Genomic DNA, 23,218 nt, shown 5'->3' on the forward strand with positions numbered 1-23,218 from the left:
TAACAGCTCGCCATGAATTCAGGATAATAGTAGTTTGTGGAAGGCATTCTGCATTTGGAATAACCTTTTTGCTCAACAGAACATGGATCAGAGGGAGTGAGGGAGGGACCAGCACAGATGACCTTCATTTAAAATGTGCACATGGCGTCCGATAAGGAGGAAACCACCGGTCCCACAATCCACGCAGACCAGCAGCGACGTGACGCTGACCGCTTCCTCCGCGTTCACAGGTATTTTCAAAAAGATGGCGAGACCGCCATGGCTGCCTCCCTGCCTGCTGCCAAAGAGTCCGATGCAGACAAGACAGCCACTTCAGGTACTCCACAAAGAAGAGAAGAACAGCTGGTTGTTAGAAGTCTTTATCGCTGATGGCTTGTCTTTGAAAATGCCGATCAGGAAAGAGATTTACTGGATGCTGCAGTTTAGCACCTGAGGCCGACTCAGCACAACAGAGAGATGAGCATGCCTGTTTGAATAAACTTCAAAACGTGTCCCTGCATCTCCAATCGTTTATACATTTTACTATGAAAACACTTTATCAACCTAAAGCATAAAAATTAATTTAAAGATCATTGGGGTATTAATAATTTATGATTTTAATGTTTTCTTTGTTGTACCAGCATGAAATGATGAATGCTGAGACGTCTATCCTTTTATCCATTTATCACCACAGGCTATTCAAACTTCTACATTTACTCTATCTGCATAAGCAACATTAAGAAACACAGATACTTCTGGGTCATGTACCTGATGTAACAGCTCCCTCTGCTGGTTTTTTACCTTTAAGGCAATTTCATTTGCAAATTAGATGTCAGTAAAAAGATATTTGACCTCTCGAGGACCTCTGAAAGTGTTTGTGTGGATGCAGGACTCTGAGCTTGACTCTCTGACTCTGAAATACTGAATAATGAATATATGAGATATTCGTTTTGTTAATAAGTACCACCATTGTCACACCGCTGCAGACTCCTGCCTGGAGAACCCTTGTTTGAATGGGGCACTTGTGTCGAAGGCGAATCAACAGGGTGTGTTGCTTGCCCGGTTATTGGAGGAGACATGTGCCAAACAGGTTCGTGTCAACTATTTATAACATTAGACCAAACTACTAAGGAATACTTCATTAATTTCCTGCCTTTTTTTTCTCCCTCCTTCTCTCTCCTACCCTGGATGGTGTGAGCCGGCTGGGAGAAGTTTCAGGGATTTTGTTATCGTCACTTCTCCAAGAGGCAGGCTGGGAGGCGCCGAGCAGCACTGTCCATGTGTGGCGGACATCTCATTTCAGTCATGACCCCCGAGGAGCAGGACCACATCAACGGTAAAAACCTGAAAACACACCATCCATTTAGATCACTTGTTCCCTAACCTGGGACCCACTAGGGAGCGCCAAAACTTCACTTCCATCTCAAAGTCCCAGGCTGAGTTTTAGTCAGTACATCCCTGCTGTGAATATAAAATGCTTGTAACTGTTTCAATTAATAAAAAAAAACAGATAAAAAGATGAGAAAGGACAGTGTGACTTTGCAATCATCAAATCTCATGTGTTTCTTCTTGAACATTTGTGCTTTGGTAATGACACTTCAACAGAGACGTATTCTTACAGCAGATATCTAGCGATCTCTTGTAATAACATTCCTCCAGTTCTCTTGAAAAAATCCAATGTGCTGACAACGAGGCCTCCCAAATTGTCCAGACAGACACAACAACCACCTTTCGTGTCTTCTCCTCTCATTGGATCCATTTTTTCCCACGAATGTCACGGTTTTTGAAGTTGGTATTTCGTGTGGCGAACGAGGCGACAAGATAGTTATCTGACAGGCCTCTGCGGGCGGGTTGCTATGGCTTGTATGACTCATACTCTTTCTGTTGACAAGCAAACGTTGGAGTCATTTCTTTTTTTTTTACAAAATCAGGATTGCATAACGTGAAACTTATCAACTCGTTTCAGTGTGTTTACACTGTATTAACAGTATCTCTATTACAGCAGCTTTAAACTCAGACTCCGTCTGACTTGATATCAAATATTGATCTGAGTTTTGCTTGGTAGTGGGTGTATTTAGTCTTTAGGCGGTCTTGGTGTTTGGTGCAGAGATCTACAGCGACCTTATTCCCAGCAGATTGGATCTCGGATCAGGGTTTGTTGGTTGTTCCTCGTTCCAGACTCAAAACGAAAGAGACGGTGCTCTTGAGTTAAGGCTGATGTTGTTACTTAAGATCTGAGGGCAGTATGCAAACATGTAAACACATTATAATGTGTCGTGCCCATCTTAAGGAGATGTTTAATGTTTAAAAGCTAAATATGGGGACTTAAAGTAAATTTATTTTCACTTGTATTTTATTATTACTTTTATTATTGTGTATTCGTTGGAAAGTTGTCTAATTCACTTTACTTACTTGATATACCCCTCTCTTATTTCTCTCTCGTGCATTTCATTTGTAGACAAGTACAAAGATATCAGTGGATTGGACTAAATGACAAAACCATCGAGGGAGACTTCCGCTGGTCGGACGGGACCTCTGGTGAGTTTGACTTGGTCCATGATTTTGTTTTGACCCGCTGACGGTGTCAATATGTGAGACTGTCCAGTTGTCAAAAATCTTTTTGAAAAGTTTCCTGTGATGTCTCGGCCGTCTTAAAATTCAAAAAAGCTGTATTTGATTTAGTGCTTTACTTCACTTATGTGTCCTTGTTTTAATCAGCTCTATGAAACTGGTACAGAGGCCAGCCTGACAGCTACTTCCTGTCCGGTGAGGACTGTGCGGTGATGGTGTGGCATGACGGTGGCCGCTGGAGCGATGTGCCGTGCAACTACCATCTGTTCTACACCCTGCAAGAAGGAGTCTGTGAGTTCACCTGATTTAAAATGCACAATCATTTTTTTTAAATCCGCCCTTGTTCTAAGATCTAAGAAGTCTCATTTATCTTCCATCTAACAGCGTCCGTGGCGAGCCCCCACGATTCCCCACGCTAATGTGTTGGGAAGACGGTTGCGCTATGAGACCAACACCAAGGTGCGTACTACTGCGAGGACGTTTCGCGCAGAAACTGAATCCTGTAATCAAGTGTCTGCCCGGCGGCCAATGGGAAGAGCCTCTGATAATCTGCCTGCCAAGTAAGTGCATAAGAGGGGCTACCTCAATTAAGCATCATTAGAAGCTATAAACTTAATGTGCTCACGGGTCATTTTTTCCTTTTTGTCTCCCGCCTCCCAGCCCATTCGATGGAAGAAGACTCGGTTACCTTGCTTCCTTACCAGCACGAAGCGGTCATGAAGGTCATGGAGGTCATGGATATCATGGAGGTCACGGAGGTCATGGACACAGCCACAGAGAAAGCAGCTCCTTTGTCTGGGACATTAAGTGGGCGTCTAAAGCCATCCTGCCTTTTTTTTAATATGTCACACCTTCTTCCCATTTCCCTTTCTTGTGTCTCAGAAGATTTCCAGTCCATTTTTTTCTTCTTCTTGCATTTCTGCAACTTAAACCGTATAAATCTAATCCATCCAACCACCTGTTTTTCTTTTTTTGTAACTGCTTATTCTTATCAGGGTCATGGGGACAAATCTATCTTTCATATTAAAGTCATCTCAAAGCCACACAAGCTTTAGGTGAATTTGGTCATTGAGCCAGTTGAAACAAACAAATGAGATTGAATTCTTCTTAAACTAGATATCTCTGGAAAAAAAACCCTTCCCAAAATGTATCATGAGATAAGAGAGGATTTTCCACACTGCTCCAAAACAACTCTTTAACTCAACGTCCGTCTCCCTTTTTGGACTGTTTGTCCATTCTTGTTTTCAGCAACAAGTCCTCTCTTATCTTTTGACTTTGACACAGTAGGTCATCTTTATTTCTTTGCAGAGACGCGTTCATAAACATCAACATCAGAATATGCCTAAAACACAAAACACAAGATAATGTGTGTTTTATCAGTCTGCATTCTTTGAATAAACCAATGAAATATTGGCTTCAATGTAAACTAAAAGTAGGATACGTTCCAAGAGTTAAATATAAAACAGAAAATATTAAAAACATATGATTCATTACAGGATACTTACTTTACTTACTCAAAACAGTAATCAGTGGTTAGCTTCACTCTCGTAATCCAGCCATGTTGTAACTAAACTGTTTCATTCATGAACGTGACTGTTGTGAGCCGTGCATGCTGTATTTGAACATATCTGAAACAAACAGTGCTCGTGCAGTTTAGCAAAGTATGAATGAATCCTCAGCATCAGCTGGTCTGACGTTCACTAAAGCCTGTTCTACTTCAGATCTTGTAAGATCATTGTTAGGAGCTGCCCCCTGTCTGATACACTTCATTTCCCAGACTGCACTCTTGAAAAAGACCCGTTCATTTGACACCACTCTGCGGCGTTGATGGAGGGCGTTTAAATAAAAAGATGGGGCTGCAGAGTTGATCTAAACATGGAGTTCTACTGAGAGGTCTGTTGTAGTTCTGCTGTCGTCTGATTTTTACTTAGTTGCATTAACTAGGCCTCCCCAGTGAACATCCCAGTTTCTCTCGGCTACCAGTCCCACTGTGTTTTATGTCGACAAAAGGGAGTAAACTCAAATAACCTGTGTGCTAAATGTTTCCAGATATGCTAAAAACTCTTTTTATCTTGGAGAGAAAGTAGACCTCACCTCCTCACCTTCAATTCTTTAATACGATTTTAGATAAAGAGAAAGTAAACCACGAGGGTGTCCCATCACCGGATCACCACCACAACACACAAGGCTGCCCACTTGGTATCTCTGTGCACACATGACATCTTTTTTTAAGAGTGCGGATCACGACTCTGCTCGTCCTCTGGTGCTTTTTATTCAGGGTCTCTAAGACTTGTTGTATAGTTTGCTCATATGAACTGTACTGTATTGTGTATTAGCACACAGTATAATCATCATCTCCTAATCAGAGAGCTTAATTTTTAATAACGAATCTAGGTGACTCTGTAGCGGCAGTGAGGTGACAGCTGTGCTCCGGGGATCAATGAGGACAAATTTCCTGTGCAACGACGTCTCATGTATTGTATCTTTTATCTTTAAAGAAGTGCGATGACAGTAACAACGCAGGTGATGTTACTGCTGATCTAATGAACGTTGCTAATAAATGTACAAGTAGAAATAAGTAGTAAAAATGGATCCAATGAAAAATAAGAAATAAAACGTAATGGTTTTTTTTTTAACATAGTTGAATTTTTACTGTTGTTACAGCTTGTCTGTTGATTTAACTGTATGAACAATGACATTAAAGATGTTTGTTAAAAATCTATTTGTAATATATTATCATCATATGACTCCTAACTCACAGCACCTGATTTTGTATTGCTCTTGACGCTTGCATTGAAGCCTTCACTGCTGTGAAAAGGATTATTATAATTTAATCCACCAGTTAATCTAAGTTCAGGAGTTTGTGCTCCCTGCTGAGTGCCATTAACTGTCTTTCTTGATAAGTCCCCAAAGCAATAAAGTTTTAGATACAACAGTCAGGCCTTTAATATTTTCTTCCATGCTCTAATCATTAGGCGACACAGTTACACCCTCACACCTGCAAAGTTGTTTTGAATGAAAAAGGTTTTCATTTGCTACATTAAAGGTCCAGTGTGTCAGATTTAGGTCGCTGTAGTTATATGATATGACAGAAATGGAATATAATAATAATAACTATGTTTTCATTAGTGTTTAATCACCTGAACATTAGGATCATTCTGTTTTTGTTACGTTAGAACGGACACACTAACTGCTGGCTAGATTGGATTTATTGCACTTTACAGCCACAGTAGTTTCTCCTACATGTTTGAAATAAGAGGGTGAGGTCCCTGCAAAAGGATGACATGCAAATTCGTGAGCAGTATTCACCACTAGATGTCACTAAATCCTCCACAGTGGCCCTTTAAGTTAAGTTAAGTTAAAACTTTATTAATCATGTTTGTACCCCTCCAGCTGGCACCTGTTGGATCACACACATAGACAGATGCCATATACAGTGGGCATCAATTTACAGTTCACCTTCCAATTTTTCCCAAGCAGCGAGTGCATTAATGAACTAACTAACTCAAATCAACTAAATGTCGAAGTGAGTTAACTTTAGTTTTCTTTGGTCTGGCTTCAGTTAGCCCCTATTCATTTTTTGGTGGTGTACGATGGGCATCAAACCCGCGTCTTTTGTCAAATCCCACAGATTGGCGATGTCCGGACTGTTCTCTGGATCGGCCCACCCCGACACACATAATAACTATTTGCTGCCTCTGGAGACATTAAAGAAACTTTAAATAACGCACATATAATTCACTGTGGACATATTTTTATTGAATACATTAAATGACATGTGATTAATTCACAGATAAACCAGTGTTTACAGTAACAGTGTTATTCACATTTCAGAGTTTTAGCTTCTTTGAACGAGCTCGCTGGAAGCAGTGCAGTCTTGTGTTAAAGACGCTAGCAGGTGCAGCGGTCGACCTAAAATCAATCAGACACGTTTAACTTGGTTTTACCTTCAATAAGAACAAATGTCAACACATTATTACAGGTTTAGTGCAAGATGATTGTGTGTGTATAACCAGGTACGTCCATTCTGCCAGGTCAAAGAGGTCTGTGGCTTGGAACTCCACTTAACACTGTGCCAACAATTGTTTCTCATAGAATTATTCAGTTTTAGGAGATTGACTGAAGGAGTGAAGGTGGCGTTTTACCAGCGATAATAACATTTTACCAGCTGGTAAACTAGAAGCATCCTGTCCAACTCAGTAATTTTGTCTTGTTTCTTATTAAGTGTAGAGATACGTGTCCTCTAAATTTGTTCTGAGCTCTCTGTCTTCCTTCTTAAAGTTGTAAGACTAATTTAATTTTGAAAAGTCAAATATAACCTTCTAATTCCCGTTTCAGTAATTGTCTGCAGCTTCAGATGTGAGGTGTCTTGCTCATTGGCTCACAGCTGTGTGGAGACACTGATTTAAATAGTGTATTTGTGTTTTGGCTACCTATAGCAGTAGGCACCGTAAAGATGCATCGTCTTGTTGGGGAATCCAAACGAGCGCACCCCCGCTTCAGGGATGCCTCCACACCTCTCTCTGGGGTTGCTGATTGGAAACCGTACGCTGCCGTCTCTCAGCCATCCGCCGTCACACTGGTCATAATTCTGGAAACGCCAGGCGGCGTACAGCTGGCCGACCAACGCCAACTCAGCTCCCTGACGTTTGCATGCGCGTTCCGCCTGCTCGAAGGAGAACGACCCCGATACGTAGTAGACGGAGCCTGTGAGGGGAGGAAAGATTCATGTAGACACAATTCAGTGGCTTGTTATTCAAATGCTCACATGGTTTTGTTCCAAATGATTTAATTCTTTTGTTTTTAACTCATTTTTCCTGACTGGAAGTTTCCAGGGAGACGGCCAAGTACTTTCCCACTGATGAACTTTCTCACCATGTCTCACCAACAGGTTTGTTTTTGTCCTCTGTCAACCTACTACCAGTCCCACTCTCCCACAGCTACTAAAGGTCAGCTTGTTGCTACAAAGAGTTGACATTCAGTATTACTACACTGAAATGCTACAACATGATTTGTGTAATAAAAACCAACACCAGTGCTGCTCTGTTGGCATTAACGAGAAAATCTACTAACTATTTGAAATAAGCATAACGTGGGCAATGAGGGTAAAACAAACAAACGTCGGCAGAGTTAGTGAAATTCTTCACAGCATTTTAGTCTCTTTAACTCTTTAAAGATCAGCCTGGGTCTGACAAACATCCACAATCAGCTGCAGGTGTATTTCTCTTCTTTTACCTGTCGGACTGTAAGTAACACCATGTTTGCCATCAGAAGCGCTCTCTATCTTGGCTTCAGGTTATTAACCCCACTGTGGGGTGCACTGGGAGGGAAGGATGTGGTGCATGGACTTACCGATGAGCATACACTGTATGCAGGTTAGCTTCATTAAGTTGTCTGTGCAGATACTCTATGACATGCCAATCACCAGCGTTTAAAACTCTTAGGTAAATATTTGCACAAGCATTCTGTGTGCTTATTGGCTCATTGATGTTGATGCATGCATCTCTGTTCACTAAAACCTAACAAGGCAGAGCAGCAGCTAGTATTTAATATCAGGGTTTGGGTATTTTCTCCGTTAATATCCAAAAGCAACTCCAGTTTGCTTCCAGTCAGGAAACCAGACTAAACATTGATCCAAGCCAAGTCACTCAAAAGCTTACCAGACGTCTGGGAGGTGAAGCAGAAAGCGTCAAACCGGTCGTGATTCTTGTCTTTTGGTCCATAACTGCGAATGCCAGAGAGCAGCTCTCCTCCACAGGCAGGTCGAGGGTGTATAATGGGGTAATGAACGGTGCCATCGCTGATCCAACCTGCATTGCACCAGTCCAGACCCTCAGTCCATGCTGGGAGGAGGAGACATGTTGATTTAAGAGAACTGAACATTTTATTGGTTGGACAGAAGCTCTTTGCACAATATCTGTACCTCTGTACAGCTGGTTGTATGAGGCTAATGTGGCATCTTGCTCAGCACAAACTTCTTTAGCCTCATGAAATGTGAATCTGTAGCGGCCATTTTTACTCTGATATGGGAACACGACACCTAGAACGAGAAGCCAGTTGTCAGTTTTTGTTTCAAACACATTTATAGCAACAGTTAATGGATTTCATACGTCTTTTTTAGCCGCTGCACCAAGGATATGTGTTCAGAATCTGTGATATTTTCTTCAGTTTAACATTTAAGTAGACACTGGGCTCCTTTGTGGCTTTAGTTACCTTCAATCCTCAAAATAACAGCAACGCTCTCATCCTCGATGCCATTGACGAGCTCGCAGCGATACGTGCCGCCATCTTCCAGCTCAAGCTGGCTGAGCTGCAGGGAAGCGTCCATGGCGTGAGCATTCCGGAGCGAAGCCCGCGGTCCAAGGTGGCCGTACGGCTTCAAGGCGTGTGCATTTGATATCATGATAATGTTCTCTGGCCCTGCACGCTCCGGCTCCAGCTTTGTCCATTTCACTTTGTAATGGCTTGGTTTGGTTCTCAGGATACAGGGCAAGGTGACGTTGCCTCCCCTTCGACCAATGACCTCTGCATACACAGGCGGCTCAAGGAGGTATTTTAGCTTCTTAGGTGCTGCAGGTGAAGCAGGATCCAATTATTTAGACTGGATAATAATGGATGTTAGAATCAAAATTAAAAAGGTATTTAACCCCAAATCACACAAAGCAGAAAACTGTACTGAACTGAAACCCTTGGACATCCCAATCAGTAACATCTGATCATTTGCATTTGACTGGGGTCTATTTGATGGTGGCAAAGGTGGAAAAACCCAATAAAATGGAATACAGGTTTGATTATCAGCTGATAATCATAGGTTAGGAGGTCAACTATCTGGACCTGTCTATAAGAGATGTGGAGTGACAACCTAAAAATCAATGAGAACGCAAGATAGAGGGCAAAGGAAATGTTTAAAATGTAGGCTCGCTTAAATTTTCTCACCTAGACTTTTATCTGCCTTGATACCAACGTTGGACACCTCATGACTCCCTCATTGTGTCCCTCTTATCTCAAGCTTTGTGTACATTGGTTGTTGTTGACCGTACAGTCTTGCATGCTTCGATAACATTCTCTAACACTGCTCATTGCTTGCAGAAATCCAACTCTCAGGGATCAAGCCAGCTGAGGCTGTTTACAACTTGCAATCTGGGGACCAGACGGACTTGTTCTTCTACTGAAATGTTTTTGCTTGTTGCCAACCACTTCAAAGAACGTCAAGATACTGATCACATTCCACGACTGTCAGTCATGTAATGTGATCAGTACAGCTAATCACAATAGGCAATATGAGTGGCATACAAGTTGTGTTGTTGGCTTTATTGAATGTAGAGCAGTGCAGCAGCACGCCTTAAGTTTCAGCAAGTCTACATTTGAACACTGCCTAAATGTCCTCTACTGAAGCCGGGTGCATCCAAATGCCTGATCTCTTTTCGAGAATTCAATGTCTTTTGCGTGTTGTTGTAGTCTTGACACAATCGTTTCCATGAGGACGTTTATTGTGTTGCATGCACAAAATAAATTACAGGACTTTCGTGAAGAATGAACAAAGAGAAGTTCAAACACTGGATATTTTTACACCTCCACATACCCGGCTATTTTCTGTGTACAGCAAGCGAAGATCAAATATGTTCTTATTGTCCCTGAGCGGAAACTTGTTGTACAGCCAGCACTTACTACGTATCTGTCAGTATGAGCAATTAAAAAAGGAATGTCAGATACAACGCATTTCCTTTGCCACCATGCAGTCATTCATTAGCATAATTCATCACATTCATTATTGTACCTGCTCTGTTGGGGATATATATAGCTGAAGACCAGGTCAAGCAGCTTGATGTTAATATAAGAATCACTGCACAGTTCATTATGAAGGGAGTCACTCTTCCAGCTCCTACAGTTCATAAGAAAACAGCACAAAGTTCTGACTAAGATTCAGTCAATGAAACAGTCAGGAGACATTGTAGTAAATTTTGTTTGTCCTAGTCTGGAATTAGCAACAGTAAAGGATGAACGACTCAAACCTGCGAAGTTGAGAAGACGCAGATGTTCGGTCATCCTCCTGCGTTGTCCCACATGACGTCGATTCTTTCAAAGTATTCTTGGATCATTCATAACTTCGGAAAGCTGAAGCTGCTGCTCATCCCTGTTTGGTCCTCTGTCCGAGCCCTGAATGTCCAGCTGTCATACCCAGTTCATCTCTCTCTCACTCTCTCCCGCCCTCTCTCTCTGGTCATATGGTCCAGTCTGGTTGTCAACAGTGTGTAAACAGGACTGTTGTCCTCTCTGCTCCAGATGTTGATGACTATTTGAAGGTCTGACATGCTGCCTTTGTCTTCTGTTTCTTGTTTGTAAGTAAGACAAAATTAAAAGTGAACTGAAAAAAGTTTGCAGTTTGCACATCTGATACTAAAATAGAAATTAGTTAATATCATTCTAACTGCAAATACCCTGCCTCTAATGGGCCGAACATTTTAAGCTTGTTGGGCATATGAGAGTGATTGAAGACCTGAATCTGACCCACAACTGCATCTTTAACACTTGATCTGGTATCGGACTGATACCACTGGATTTGAGACCTGAAGCTTTATTTAATTCATTACTGAACGTTAGACAGACAGATGTGTGACATAAATTCCACTGGCCATGCCTGGGATGCCTTCCCGGCTGCAACGTGGCTGCTCATCGTAGACAATGCATCGGGCTTCAGGAGCAGATAAAGCTGGCTGGACTCAGACATGGCACAGAGAATCTGGCCAATTTTCAAAATAAAACATCCAATGCAGACTTCAAATCGTACAGACAAAGGGGGACGGCCTACTTATTGTTAAGGTATGCTTGCAAGCAAATGTGTTAGCCAGGGGACATAGTAAGAAAGCTTACTGGCTAGTGAGCGATCAAGCTCTTGTTTATATTCAGTCTTCCAAACTAATTCCAGAACATCCTGTTAACTATGATCTGATTTCTGTGCATGATCACTAGTGGACTTTGCTTGCTCATTAGCTAATAAGCTTGATAACTGTGTAGATGCCACCGTTCCTTGTGAATCGACAGGACTGGACAAAGACCAGTCTGTGCACCGCACTGCAAGACGTCTGAGCAAGTTAACTTCTGTCCTTGTAGAAAGCATGGTGTGTCACCATGGACTGGGTTTTAAACGATAACATATAAAACATTTACCCATGCTAATCTTTAAGTACTTTGCATGAATATAAGACACATTTTCTTCATTAAATGACTCTCCAGGGCTAAATACGTGGCATTAATTTGTTCTATTTTTGTTTGTGGTTGCTATATTGGCTCCTGCTGTCAAACAGCATATTGTAGCTTACAGTGCATACAGTGATGAGCCATCGCTGAACCCTGCGGACAACAAGCCTTCCTGTGTATTCTAACCTTTCCCAGAGGGCCGCTGCCAAAGAGGACTATAGTGTGCATTCAGCCATCTTTGTTTTTTTGCCCACATGGCTCTGGGGGCAGTGGGAGAGGAAGCGGTGTTGTGTTGGCTCTAGTTTCCTCTGCCACCGTGGCCCCCGCGGGCACAAGGGCTGCATTGTGACAGTCACGGTCTCCACGCAGTGACAGTAGGCGGTGGTCACACAAACACCGTCCAATGTGGAAAGAAGATGAAATAATGGGATTCTTCTGTTTTTTGCCTGTGTTGCTTCTCCATTGTGCTCCGTCATCAATGGGACTCTTTCTTGCCCTGCAATTAGTATTCACCCAAACACCTCTAGGTGAAAACGGCCAACTATCTATCTATCTATCTATCTATCTATCTATCTATCTATCTATCTATCTATCTATCTATCTATCTATCTATCTATCTATCTATCTATCTATCGTCTCCAACAGCTCCATTTCATTGACGTCTCGCTGATGGTCTTGTTTGTTTCTGCAGGTCATGCACAGACATTTGTTTAAATTAAACATAATAAAGATCCCACCTTTGAGAAATATACATGTTCAGTCTACTTTGGTTTATTTATTGTTATGATTCTGTCATGATAAAGAAAGTCAGTCGGTTTGTCACTCCAGAGCATCATACTATATCTCAACAACCTAATCCCAAACTGCTGTTTTTAGCTCCAGATGTTTATGACCCCTGAAGGACTCCAGCCTCAAGTGGCAAAATCCTTTCACAATGTGGTCTCAGTAGCTCAGTATCGGTACCAGAGGCTGCAGTATGGACCACAGTATGAGGTGTGGACTTGCAGCTGGAGCGGTGCTAGTTCACCTCCTAGGCATTGCTGAGGTGTCCTTGAGCAAGGCACTAATTGATCCCATGAGACCTCTAGGATCTGCTAGTGCAGCTTCAGCCTTTTAATTTAGCTAAAAAACGTTTAGTGTACTTTCAAGACACGTCTAGTCATATCTTGTTTATATAGCACAAAATCACAATTTGCCTCTGGGGTTATACAATATGACATTCAACACCTGCTGTCCTTTAAACCCGGGTGAGGAAAAACTCCGACACAGAGGAGGGATCCCAGGATGGACAGACATGCGATAGATGACGAGGGCACAAAACAAAACCGCAACAAAATCACATTTTATTCAGATTTTGATGACAGAACTTCTGATACATGAAGATTATAAAATATATGTGAACAATGAATAACTTAATGTGTCATACTCAACGTTAAATGACCTTTCCTTCCTTTCTCTTTCCCCAACTCTTCTTTTCTCTTCATCATGTTGGTGAATGAGCGGCACAAAGTGCCCTCTGCTGTATGCAGACTGTATGAATATATTGGGAACTACCACTAATAATAAATTTAATTTATAATGCACTTTACATTTAAAGAAAATCTCAAAGTGGTACAATGCACACACATAATATACGCACACAAAGCAACAAGTACTGTAAATTACAACAAAAGAAATCACGTTAAAAACGATAGGATGAGGAAAAAAGGAAAGTTTTAAGTCCTTTTTTAAAACTTTCAAGGGTCTGTGACCACCACTGAACTACAAGCCTTTATACTTGTTGGATTGCTTTAGCAGTCAGGCCAGACTCAAAGCAGGACTGTTTTAATCAGATCAACAAAATCCCTCGACAGAGTGAGGCTATGAAAACGGCCTAAACTAGGGAAAACAAAAAACACTACAAAAGGAGGAAAAAAACTATAAACTTCTCTATTTAAGATTATCAAAATCACTCTCAAGGAGTAAAAACAAAAGGCTGCGAAACATTAACTGAGGGCGCTCCAACGAGGCTGAAAAAACACTAGGCTATACATTAAGAAACAAAAGGGCTAGTCTAAGAAGTTACAACAAAAAATCACTCATACGAGGAAAGAAAACAAAAGAACACTTGAGCTATAATGCTGTGACTGTGGGCTATGAAACAAGGTGAACGCTACAAGAGACGAAACACTTTGGCACGGGACAAAGGGAGACGCAGACAATATATACACAGGGTAATGGGGAACAGGTGGAAACAATCAGACCACACATGAGGAAGGGCAAGTGACCTGAAACGAGAGGACAGGTAGATATCAAAATAAAACAGGAAATGACGAGACAGGACAAAAACCCAACTTGACAATTTCACCCTGACACTAATCCTTACAAGTGGGGTCAGAGGTCAAACATCAGGGTCAAAACACCAAAGTGAAAGTCTTGTCTCATGTTGAAGAAATGTGTTGACAGGATATTTTGTACATTAAACAGCAACTTGAAGCATTTTCCGTGAGATTCTTCGGTGCAAAATGTTCATGTGAGCTTGTTCTCATGAACCTAACTTGAACGTTAGGGAAGGTTTGAAAGGCGTGATCGATTATGTTTTCCTTTAAAGAAACGAGGATCAGTCATTTTCCGAGGCTCTTGTCACTCAGTCTCTCTGTTTGACTGATTTCCTGCTTCTTTCTGCAGCTGTTGAAAACTCTCGGTAACTTATTCCACCCTGCAGGTGAACTCTCTCGCAGCACACTCTGACACTTCATTACCATTTGATTGATGGATTTGTTCCTGTTGCCCTGCAAGTTATTTCTTGAGGTAACACCCCTGAAGCAGGTGAGTGTAAGTTGGGATTGATTTTAAATCACTAATTCTGATCATGCTGGTTTATTAATTCAGTCACAACAGAAACCAAAGATGTGCTGAAAGCAACATCCTGCCCTTATTTTCAGCAGATTCACGCTGCCATAACCGGCCATTTGTCTTGAAGCGAAGCGCTGACTGACTGAACGCCCCTCGCCATCCGTGTACAATAGATGAGCGAGGCTGATATGAGAGCCGGTCTGCTCGGCCTGCAGCACTGATGCAGTATCAGTTTGCGTGCCGCACCGGTGCGTGACTCTGTTGACGAAAGGTGTGACAAGCGGCGGGGTCATGAAGACGGTCTTGTGGGTGGAAGTATGTGTCTTCTGACAACATTTCTACCCTCTCTGAAAGGTTTCCCCCCTTCCTCATGTAAAGACAAGCTACCCTCTGAAACATTTTTAACATTCCTACAGATGCCCCTTCTCCTGAGAGTGACAGTTTTTGAGCACAGTGACAGACTCGCCCTCTTCGCAGTCTGAAAAGCTAAATGTTCCTTTATGTTCCTGACAGCTCGGCGAGCCTGACCGAGGGTTACCCATGTCCCCCTTGTTATTCATGCAGGTGCATGCGGGTACCTTCTTGTGTTCGCATACCTCTCTCATGTTCTAAACGAACCTCGATTTGAGCTTTTGACCCTTTGTTATGCAGCGAACAATCTTTAAATAATGGAACTGAAAACAGTCGACCAGGTTTCGGTGCAGGACCACCAGACCAAGACAAGTCCAAGACCAGGTTTCTATCCACTTCTTTTCCTTTTTCACTCGATCGTGGTACAAATGTGAGGACACGTCAAAGACACGCTCTTGCTCACTGCACAACTCCACTAACTTCTAACCCAACTGAACTAAAACTAAAAATTAAAAACACATTCTTGAACCTCAATGGAATCCGCTCCATGTTTATTCCCGTGTCTGTTGTTCCTGATGGTGCTATTGGTTGTTGACACTGTTCAGGCGATTGAACGTCACTATTTGCACGAGCCAAGAGTGAAAACATTTGATACTAGTACACAGGTTGCATTTTATTGGAACGTGGTAAGACTGGATAAAGACTTCAGACGGCTCGGGCCGAGTTTTACAACCACCTTACATCAAACAGTCAAGGTGTAAGCTGAGCAACTCAGGCAAAACTCTCAGGAATTCGTACAAAAATTAGACATTTTTAAAAAAATCAGCTTGCCGCAAACAGTGGGCTGATAGATAAAACAACAGAGCAAAAGTTTGACTTGTTGTCCTTAATGTGGAATGATTTACTGACGAGCCTTTGGCTGTTCAACTAATGACTTACCAGTTAAGCTACTTTTGTAACATGATGATACTCCACGTGATAGTCACACAGGTAGATATGGATCTGAAGAAAGAGATAAGTCAACATTCCCATACCTGCCTTATTCTGTTCAGCCTGCAGCTCCTCTCTGCACTGAACGCCACAACACAATGTGTGTGTGTGTGTGGGACAGATTTTATTAAAAAAAGAACATATACAGCAGAAAAATGCAATTCATCATGAACCTGGAATACCACTTATTATTGTGTCAACACATTCTGAACCAACGGACCAAATTAACCTAAAAGAAATGTTATCATACTCTCTCTGAAATGAGCATGTAGACCCCCCAAAAAGGAGAGATAACAGCTCTACTGTGCATTGGCAAGTTAAGTGTGAAATACCTGTACAGCTCCCTAATGTATGTTATCTCTGTGTTGCATAACAGGCAGGTTTGGGCTTGCGTTTATCTAATTTCATCTGGTGCCGAGCCTCTTGTAGCCTCCATGGTGTTACTACTGATGGCGTCCCACCTCTGATTGGGAGATTGTGTTATCAGAGGAGGCCCAGGAGCCAGCCTGCTAGCACTGATGGAGTGACAAGAAGAATCCATCTCAGCCACCAAAAAAAAGAAATCTGTGGCACGCACATTCAGACTTCTGCAGTACCCGATGAGAGTCATGACCAAGACTAGAGTGTAATGAGACCAAAACTCTGACGGGTTGAGACTAAATATTATTTTCCAAATCTCTTTAAGTCTCAGTAAGCATTGCAGATACATTTACAGGGTTTACATGCTGCTGTGTGTTTTCTTTTTACAGATTTCGACTTGGCTGGTTAGAATAAAATCCAGAATCCTCTTTGTCTGAGCCTGTTGAGGTGTGTACAAATACAGAATTCACTCCATTATATTACTGCATCATTGGATTATCACAGTCATTACATTTGTGTCTGTTCCTTTCCATTTTTGTGATATTGGACGTTGTTTCAGTACTACTTTCTTGTTCAAACAGTCAAAGTTGTTGGACCATCGACAATTTTATCGGACTGAGCAGCTTACGTTTAATCCAGTTTTATTTGGATTTTAGATATGTGGATATACTTCAGCTGTGATAGAACTTTTCCTGTTGTGTGCGATGTTGCGTTATCTCTATATAAAAACACGTTAAGCTGTTAAAACGTTTGACGGCACAAATTAAAGGCTGGAATTACGTTTGGATGCTTGGTACACCCGTTCCAACGTCCTGCTTCACTTTTGATTTTGATCAGAAACAAATTCAAATCATTTTTGGCTTTACCAACTTTTACAAAACAAAAGTTCCACCTTTGAAATAACAAAAGAAATCAGTGTCACTGAAAACATTTTCTTTCTGACAGAAATTTCAATCTACAAAATCGGCTTACGCATTGTACAGAGGAAACAGTATTACAACATTTCAAAGTATTTTGGGAATTGTTAAGTATTATCTAAAATCTGACATGATTGTCATAATCACAGAGACGCTTTGTGTTTTACTACCACGAGACTTGCACAAGACTCCAAGTGTCTGCCACGAGTGTCTTCGACTGAGTAAACTCTGGAATGACAGCAACTCTCGGCATTTCTTTAGCGTTCAACAGAAAACAAAACTCTGTAATCCCATCAGCGCATCACAAATTTAACTGACAAGAGACTGGAACAATCGTTTCTAACGAAGTTGAAAGACCGCAGAGGAAAAACGGTAAATAAATCAAGATGGGATGAACTACGGAGGACAAAAACTTTCGGTCGCATTTTCGTAGATCGGTTTTGATATCATGGCTGATTAAAGAGTTAAAAGCAAAGTTAAAAATAAGCGCGCTGAGTCAGCTTTGCTTGGCACTCAGTGCCAGGTGAGGTGAGGTAATGTGTGCACCTGGAAACACTTGTTTAATTACAGGAGGAACAAACACACAACCAACGGCGGCAGCCAAGCCTGCTACAGATTGCAAATAAAAAATTAAACTGGCAAGTAGCTAATTGATCAGAATACCAAATATTTATCATTATATATATATTATTTATATTTTTGTCAAAAACTGTACACCTGTGCACAGTCAAGGCAAACATACACTGCTGGAAAGAGCAGTAACCAATGATAACATTAATTAGAATTCATAAAAACAGATTTTACTTACTTTACTTTGCTTATTATATATTTTTCTATCTAAAGAAATCCAGAGGTCCATTTCACAAAACTATGCAGACTGCTCCCACACTGATTACAAATAGGGGTAATGTTATGTACATAATACAGAATACACAATGCAACTGTTCTGCCATAAAGTCTACTTATATGTTGCCTTCAATCAGTTTTCTTTTAGGTCATAGTGTGTTGTTGTACCGGACTGTATTATATCCAGAGTTTCTAATATTATGCTTTTTTATTAGCCTAAACAGGAGGCACACTTACTTTACCACACTGTTAATTTGCTCTGGACTCACACCGGAGGCGGAACGGCAGCGGAGCGAGCCGGCCGTATTCACGGAAGATCACGCGAGAATCCTGGACGTACGCGAGATAAACAGTGTATAAAGAAAACAACAACAACAAACAGATGACTTTGCTTCTCCGACGTGGAGGAGATTATAAAAAGCATCTGTTGTGTCATAAATGATTGTGTGTTGTTCCACTTCAACAATTAGTGTCTCGTTAAGACCCTTTGATCGATCTTTGATCACCTGGTGCCACCGGTCATGACGTAACGTTGATGTGAAGTTGTGAAAAGCTACATGAACTGCGTATTGTGTTTTATTTTGAAAGGGGGCAGAAGTTTATTACGTTGATTCTGTGTCGGATTTCCTGTCTGGTGCACAGTGCTCTGTTGAAATTTACGAGGTTTAGCAGCGGCTCGCGGAAAAAATAGAAATGCTACGGAAAGCTCACGCCGTTTTTGCCGCAAGTTGGCCTTTAGAACTTAATTTCAGCACAGTGTCTTTGTCTCGCCATGTTTGGTTCAGATTGATTTTGTTGACACTGGATCTCCATGATGGTCACTGATTTGTAACATAACTGCAAAGCCACAACTCTGAGCCCAGAGGTCAGAGGTCACTGTGTTACATAGCCTAATGTGTCATTAACACTTCGAGCAGCAGCAGCAGCAGTGGTTTTGTCCACACCTGCCGACTTTTATCTGACCAAAGTTTCAAGTGGCTCACTGTGAGAACCCGGGGGTTTGCTTGCAGGCTTGTTGTTTTAAGTGAAACCTGTAACTCTAACTGCCGAGATGAAGCGATGAGGAACGAGAGCAGTTATGTGGAAAAGACGAGACGAGACTTGTCGGCATGAAGGCAAAAAAGAAATGACGTCTTAATAGTCCTTAAGTGTCAAGTTCCTGGAAGGTATCAATCCAGAAATGTGTGTGTACAGAAAGCTAACAGGTTTCTTTGAAAACAAGACTACACCTGCAGAAATCAGCTCCTGTTCTTCAGAACACAGAGAAGGTCACTGGCTGCAACCTGCCATCCCCTCAGGACCCTGAGATGTGCAGGTGACTGAAAGCTACAATGACTCACTATCACCAAGTGGTATTAGAAAAAAAAGTACAGGCCGAAGCTAATTATTTGGCACGCCAATTTCAGTAGATATCTCTGCACACAATACGCAGACATTTCACGTTCTGTTAATAATATTCATTTTTTTAAATGTTTTTAAGATCCTTGAACTCGCCACGGCGACTCCGCCAATACATTTCAATGTTAGTCGATATGTCAGCTCACACAGTCTCCGGTCCCGACTGCGGCGTCCGGCAGCCCTCCGCAACACATACGCAGAGCTTCTGTTTTTCACGGACACCGGAGCACGGCGCATAAATTCAGCACAGAGCAGATTGTGCGGGGAAGGAAATCTGCTACAAAATACAAAATAAAACCTGGTTTATTTACAAAATAAAATACTCCGGGGTGGTAGGTAGCGTAGTGGTTAATGCGGCCACCCGTATACAAGAGGCTATAGCCTGTCTATCTTCGGCTGTCCTATCGATAAAAAGGCATAAAGGCCAAAAAAATACAACAATAAATAAAATAAAATACTCCATGTTCACCGCAGATCCAGTTTCATTACAAGAACACGTCATAATGAGCGGGGCCGACCTGAAGTCAACAGGTCAGAGGTTTTCAGGCGTCTTTTCACCCCGTCGACCCCATGGATGAGGAGAAGTTGATTCTGGAGGTCCAAAATCAACCTATCATTTATGACACCTCACATCCTTTTTATAAGGCACCCAGAAAAAGATCGGGCTGGAATTGCCATTGCAGGAGTCAAAGAGACTACAGCCGACAATATCGCGAGATTCTGCGTGAACTCAAAATCATCGTGCGTTCTTGCAACACTGGTTGCCGGCGGAGCCGCACCAGTGCGCATCACAAACGGATCGTCGTTCCGGAGCGAGCCGTTTGCATGCAGTGTATTTTTCGGTGTAAGTCTTGCCATTTTAACATATTGCGCTTTCAAAAACTCCTCAACACCTCACAAAATAGTAGTTCCTTTTTCAAAACATCATCTCACTGTAGTTAAAGTTCTCAAACAGAATAAAAAAGTGCATTGTTTGGGGACTATTTTCAGCGGTGGATTAATCTACAAATGCTGCTCCAGTGGCAGCAAAACGTGTATGCAGGACTGAGTCAAATAAACTGCCGTAACTATAAAAGCAACGAATACTTGTATAATGACCAAACTGTAGTAACGCACATGTGCGCCATGCATCAGCATGGAACTAGAAGTTTTCTATTGTTGAAGTGTGTTGTGTCAGAGCGCACCTGATTATTGTAGCTCATTCAACACTACACCTGCCCTGCACATAACTGGGTTAATAGTGTAAGTGCAAGTTAAAGACAGGTATTGTTTGACATACTGGTGCATGAATATCAATATTTCTCCCCTTTTAGAGACACAATTTGAAGACAGCTGGTGGCTGCTCTGACAGGATGCAGGAGAAGCCTCGAAAGTTCATGGCTTCTCTTTGACGCCTGTGGTCTCAGGTGGTAATAGTTCACATTCCCTAAAATCATAACAACATTCCTCCGTTCTTTAGCCTTTCTGAAGACAAGGCTGTCTCTGTGGAGGACGACGATACAGGTGTGAGTGACATCTCTTATCAAACTTTACAGCAGGAAAGGAGGAGGAGGAGGCACACAAAGGTGTCCATGAGCTTAACTACACCTCCAGCCCTTTATCCTGTATATTTACAATTTCTCTCGGTTTGCTTTGGTGCAATTCTTGAATGAGGGTTCAAATATCTAAACAATGCATTTGTTGTTCTCAACAGATTTGAATTTCTCATTCATTCAGTCAAAGTGCTCATGTTTGGCACATGTGTACAATGAACACTTGCAGATTCAGATGCTCTTCACAGCTTCCAACATTCTTTCATGTTTGACCATCACATGCAAAATTATCTTTTAAATTATCATAATCTGGCAGATATACGTGTTTATTCCATCAATACCTATGACATGGACCATCAACAGCGACAGGATGTTGTACTGTGAGGAGGTATATTTAGTAGCCCGAGCAGGAACGTGAAGCCCTATTGTATTTCAATGTTTATTAGTTTTTATTTTTTTTATTTTTATTATTCCACCCAAGAATTGCCTTTTCAAGGCTTTAATACCCAAAACAAAACTCATGAAAATTGCGTACCCCCCCAAAGTTGGGGCGTAAAATTGGTGTGTATTTTTGGGGTCTCCACGCACGGCGGTACAGAACATGCGTCTAAACGGGCCACACTAGGTTTCGGTTGTCGGAGGAGCCCCCGGACACGGTTTTCGCCCACGTGTAACGGGACTTTGGTGGAGTATGTAACAGGCCCAGACGCAACCAAAAAGTCTTTGGTGACCCCGGGTTTCGGTAAAGGGTACGGCGGCCCTGATTTGGGTCAAAGTTCCAGGTTTTGTGATTTTTTGGTCATTTCAGGGGGTCTATTTGAAGAACTCCTTCCTAGGGGCTTCGTCCGATCCTTTTGAAACTTGGACATGGGTTCATAGGCTTTTGACGATGAAAACGTTATCAAACAAAAGAAAAAAAAGACGCACTTTTATAACGAGATGACGTCCAGCCCGCGGACAATATTGACCATATCCACCTCAAACACTGCTGGATGTTGTAAGGCCTGACTTGACATCTGAGAATAATTTCAACCTCATTTGTCCCACGAGGAGGCGCTGTAATGAACAAAAGTGCATGTGAAGCTCATATCTCAGGAACGCTTCGCGAAACGGAACCAAATTTGATGTCATGCTTCGAGCGCTGTCCCCAGTCAGCTAACAAATATGGTGTCCATTTCGTCTCTAGGGGGGCGCTATAATTACCAACAACTTTTTCAAAATGATTTAATTGGGGAAAACGTGTGGCCATTTCCCCCTGCGCACATTTTCGACGTGCGCATTGCGGGAGCCCGACCCTCGCTGCTTGCAGCTTTAATTATAGTTTTTTATTGAATTACATTTTTGGGGGGGCTGGATGTTATTTTGTTCACTGTATATTACCTTTATCATGAAAATTTAAAGCAGTGCAGGATTCTGCTAGACAAAACTGACTATACAATTCTTGTATGTCCATTAACTCAGTCAATGTCAACAAACAAGAGATTTTTTTTTTATCAGAACTCCATTTGTGACTGCTATCATAATCATTTTTCGGTACAGCTCACACGGCAATGCAGCTTCTCATTTTGGTGGCATTGACCAATCTACGGACACAATAACCGTTCTGAAGCATGTTTCGGATGTTTTGGGTCAGTTCCTTGTTTTGCAATAGAGTTGTGATGTCCCATGAAAAGGTTTGACAGTTTCACTTTAGGGTTTAGAGAACCTCACAGTTTTTTTTCTGAGCTTTGTGTTGTCTCCTCAAAGGCCCACCCTGCCTGCATCCTGTCTTCTTGTTGTGACTGTGAACGCACTGTTAAATGATCTATGCTTATTATGGTCTCTTACTTCACTGGGCGATAGTGCTGCCACCAATTCTCTGAAAGAAAAGATACCAACCATGAATTCATTCTAATCAAAAGTCTGTGAACTCTGTGAGATGATTAAAAAATAAATAAAATGAACCACAAGTTTACAGTAAGTGTCAAGTTTCATCATTACAACCAACTTCACCAGTGTGGATTTTTTTCTTGATGACGTTTGTATGTTTAGTCGTGACAGTTGTTGCTGTTGGAAACATAAAATGACTCACTCTTCCTAAGAAACACCTTCCAGACATTATGAGCTTAGAACAAGAATATGCAGCAGATGTCTCTTGCTCAAGGGTAGAAATAACATTTCTTATTTTCAGGTGATTATTAAAATATTCCATTTCTACCATATTCTGCCAATAGATCTCTCTAAATCTAAGACTTTTAAGTC

At 41.7% G+C, this 23,218-nt stretch overlaps 1 protein-coding gene across 3 annotated transcripts; it reads right to left on the bottom strand.

Moving 5' to 3' along the window:
• Positions 1–6,269: 6,269 nt before the first annotated feature.
• On the bottom strand, positions 6,270–10,796 carry hapln2 (hyaluronan and proteoglycan link protein 2). 3 transcript variants are annotated; one of them, XM_010747897.3, is made up of 7 exons: positions 10,563–10,795; positions 10,328–10,432; positions 8,764–9,120; positions 8,474–8,590; positions 8,211–8,393; positions 6,984–7,257; positions 6,270–6,462 (listed from the first exon to the last, which is right to left on the bottom strand). In XM_010747897.3, exons 1-7 carry the CDS (start codon positions 10,594–10,596, stop codon positions 6,381–6,383), a joined length of 1,152 nt encoding a protein of 383 aa, XP_010746199.2. In that variant the 5' UTR covers positions 10,597–10,795; the 3' UTR covers positions 6,270–6,380. The 3 variants fall into 3 exon arrangements, with proteins under 3 accessions (XP_010746199.2, XP_010746201.2, XP_010746200.2); XM_010747899.3 differs by lacking the exon at positions 10,328–10,432 and having other exon boundaries at positions 10,563–10,796; XM_010747898.3 differs by having other exon boundaries at positions 6,369–7,257; positions 10,563–10,794.
• Between the last annotated feature and the right edge of the window lie 12,422 nt (positions 10,797–23,218).

Source organism: Larimichthys crocea, chromosome XIII (genome assembly GCF_000972845.2).
Source record: "Larimichthys crocea isolate SSNF chromosome XIII, L_crocea_2.0, whole genome shotgun sequence".
Taxonomy (NCBI): Eukaryota; Metazoa; Chordata; class Actinopteri; family Sciaenidae; genus Larimichthys; species Larimichthys crocea.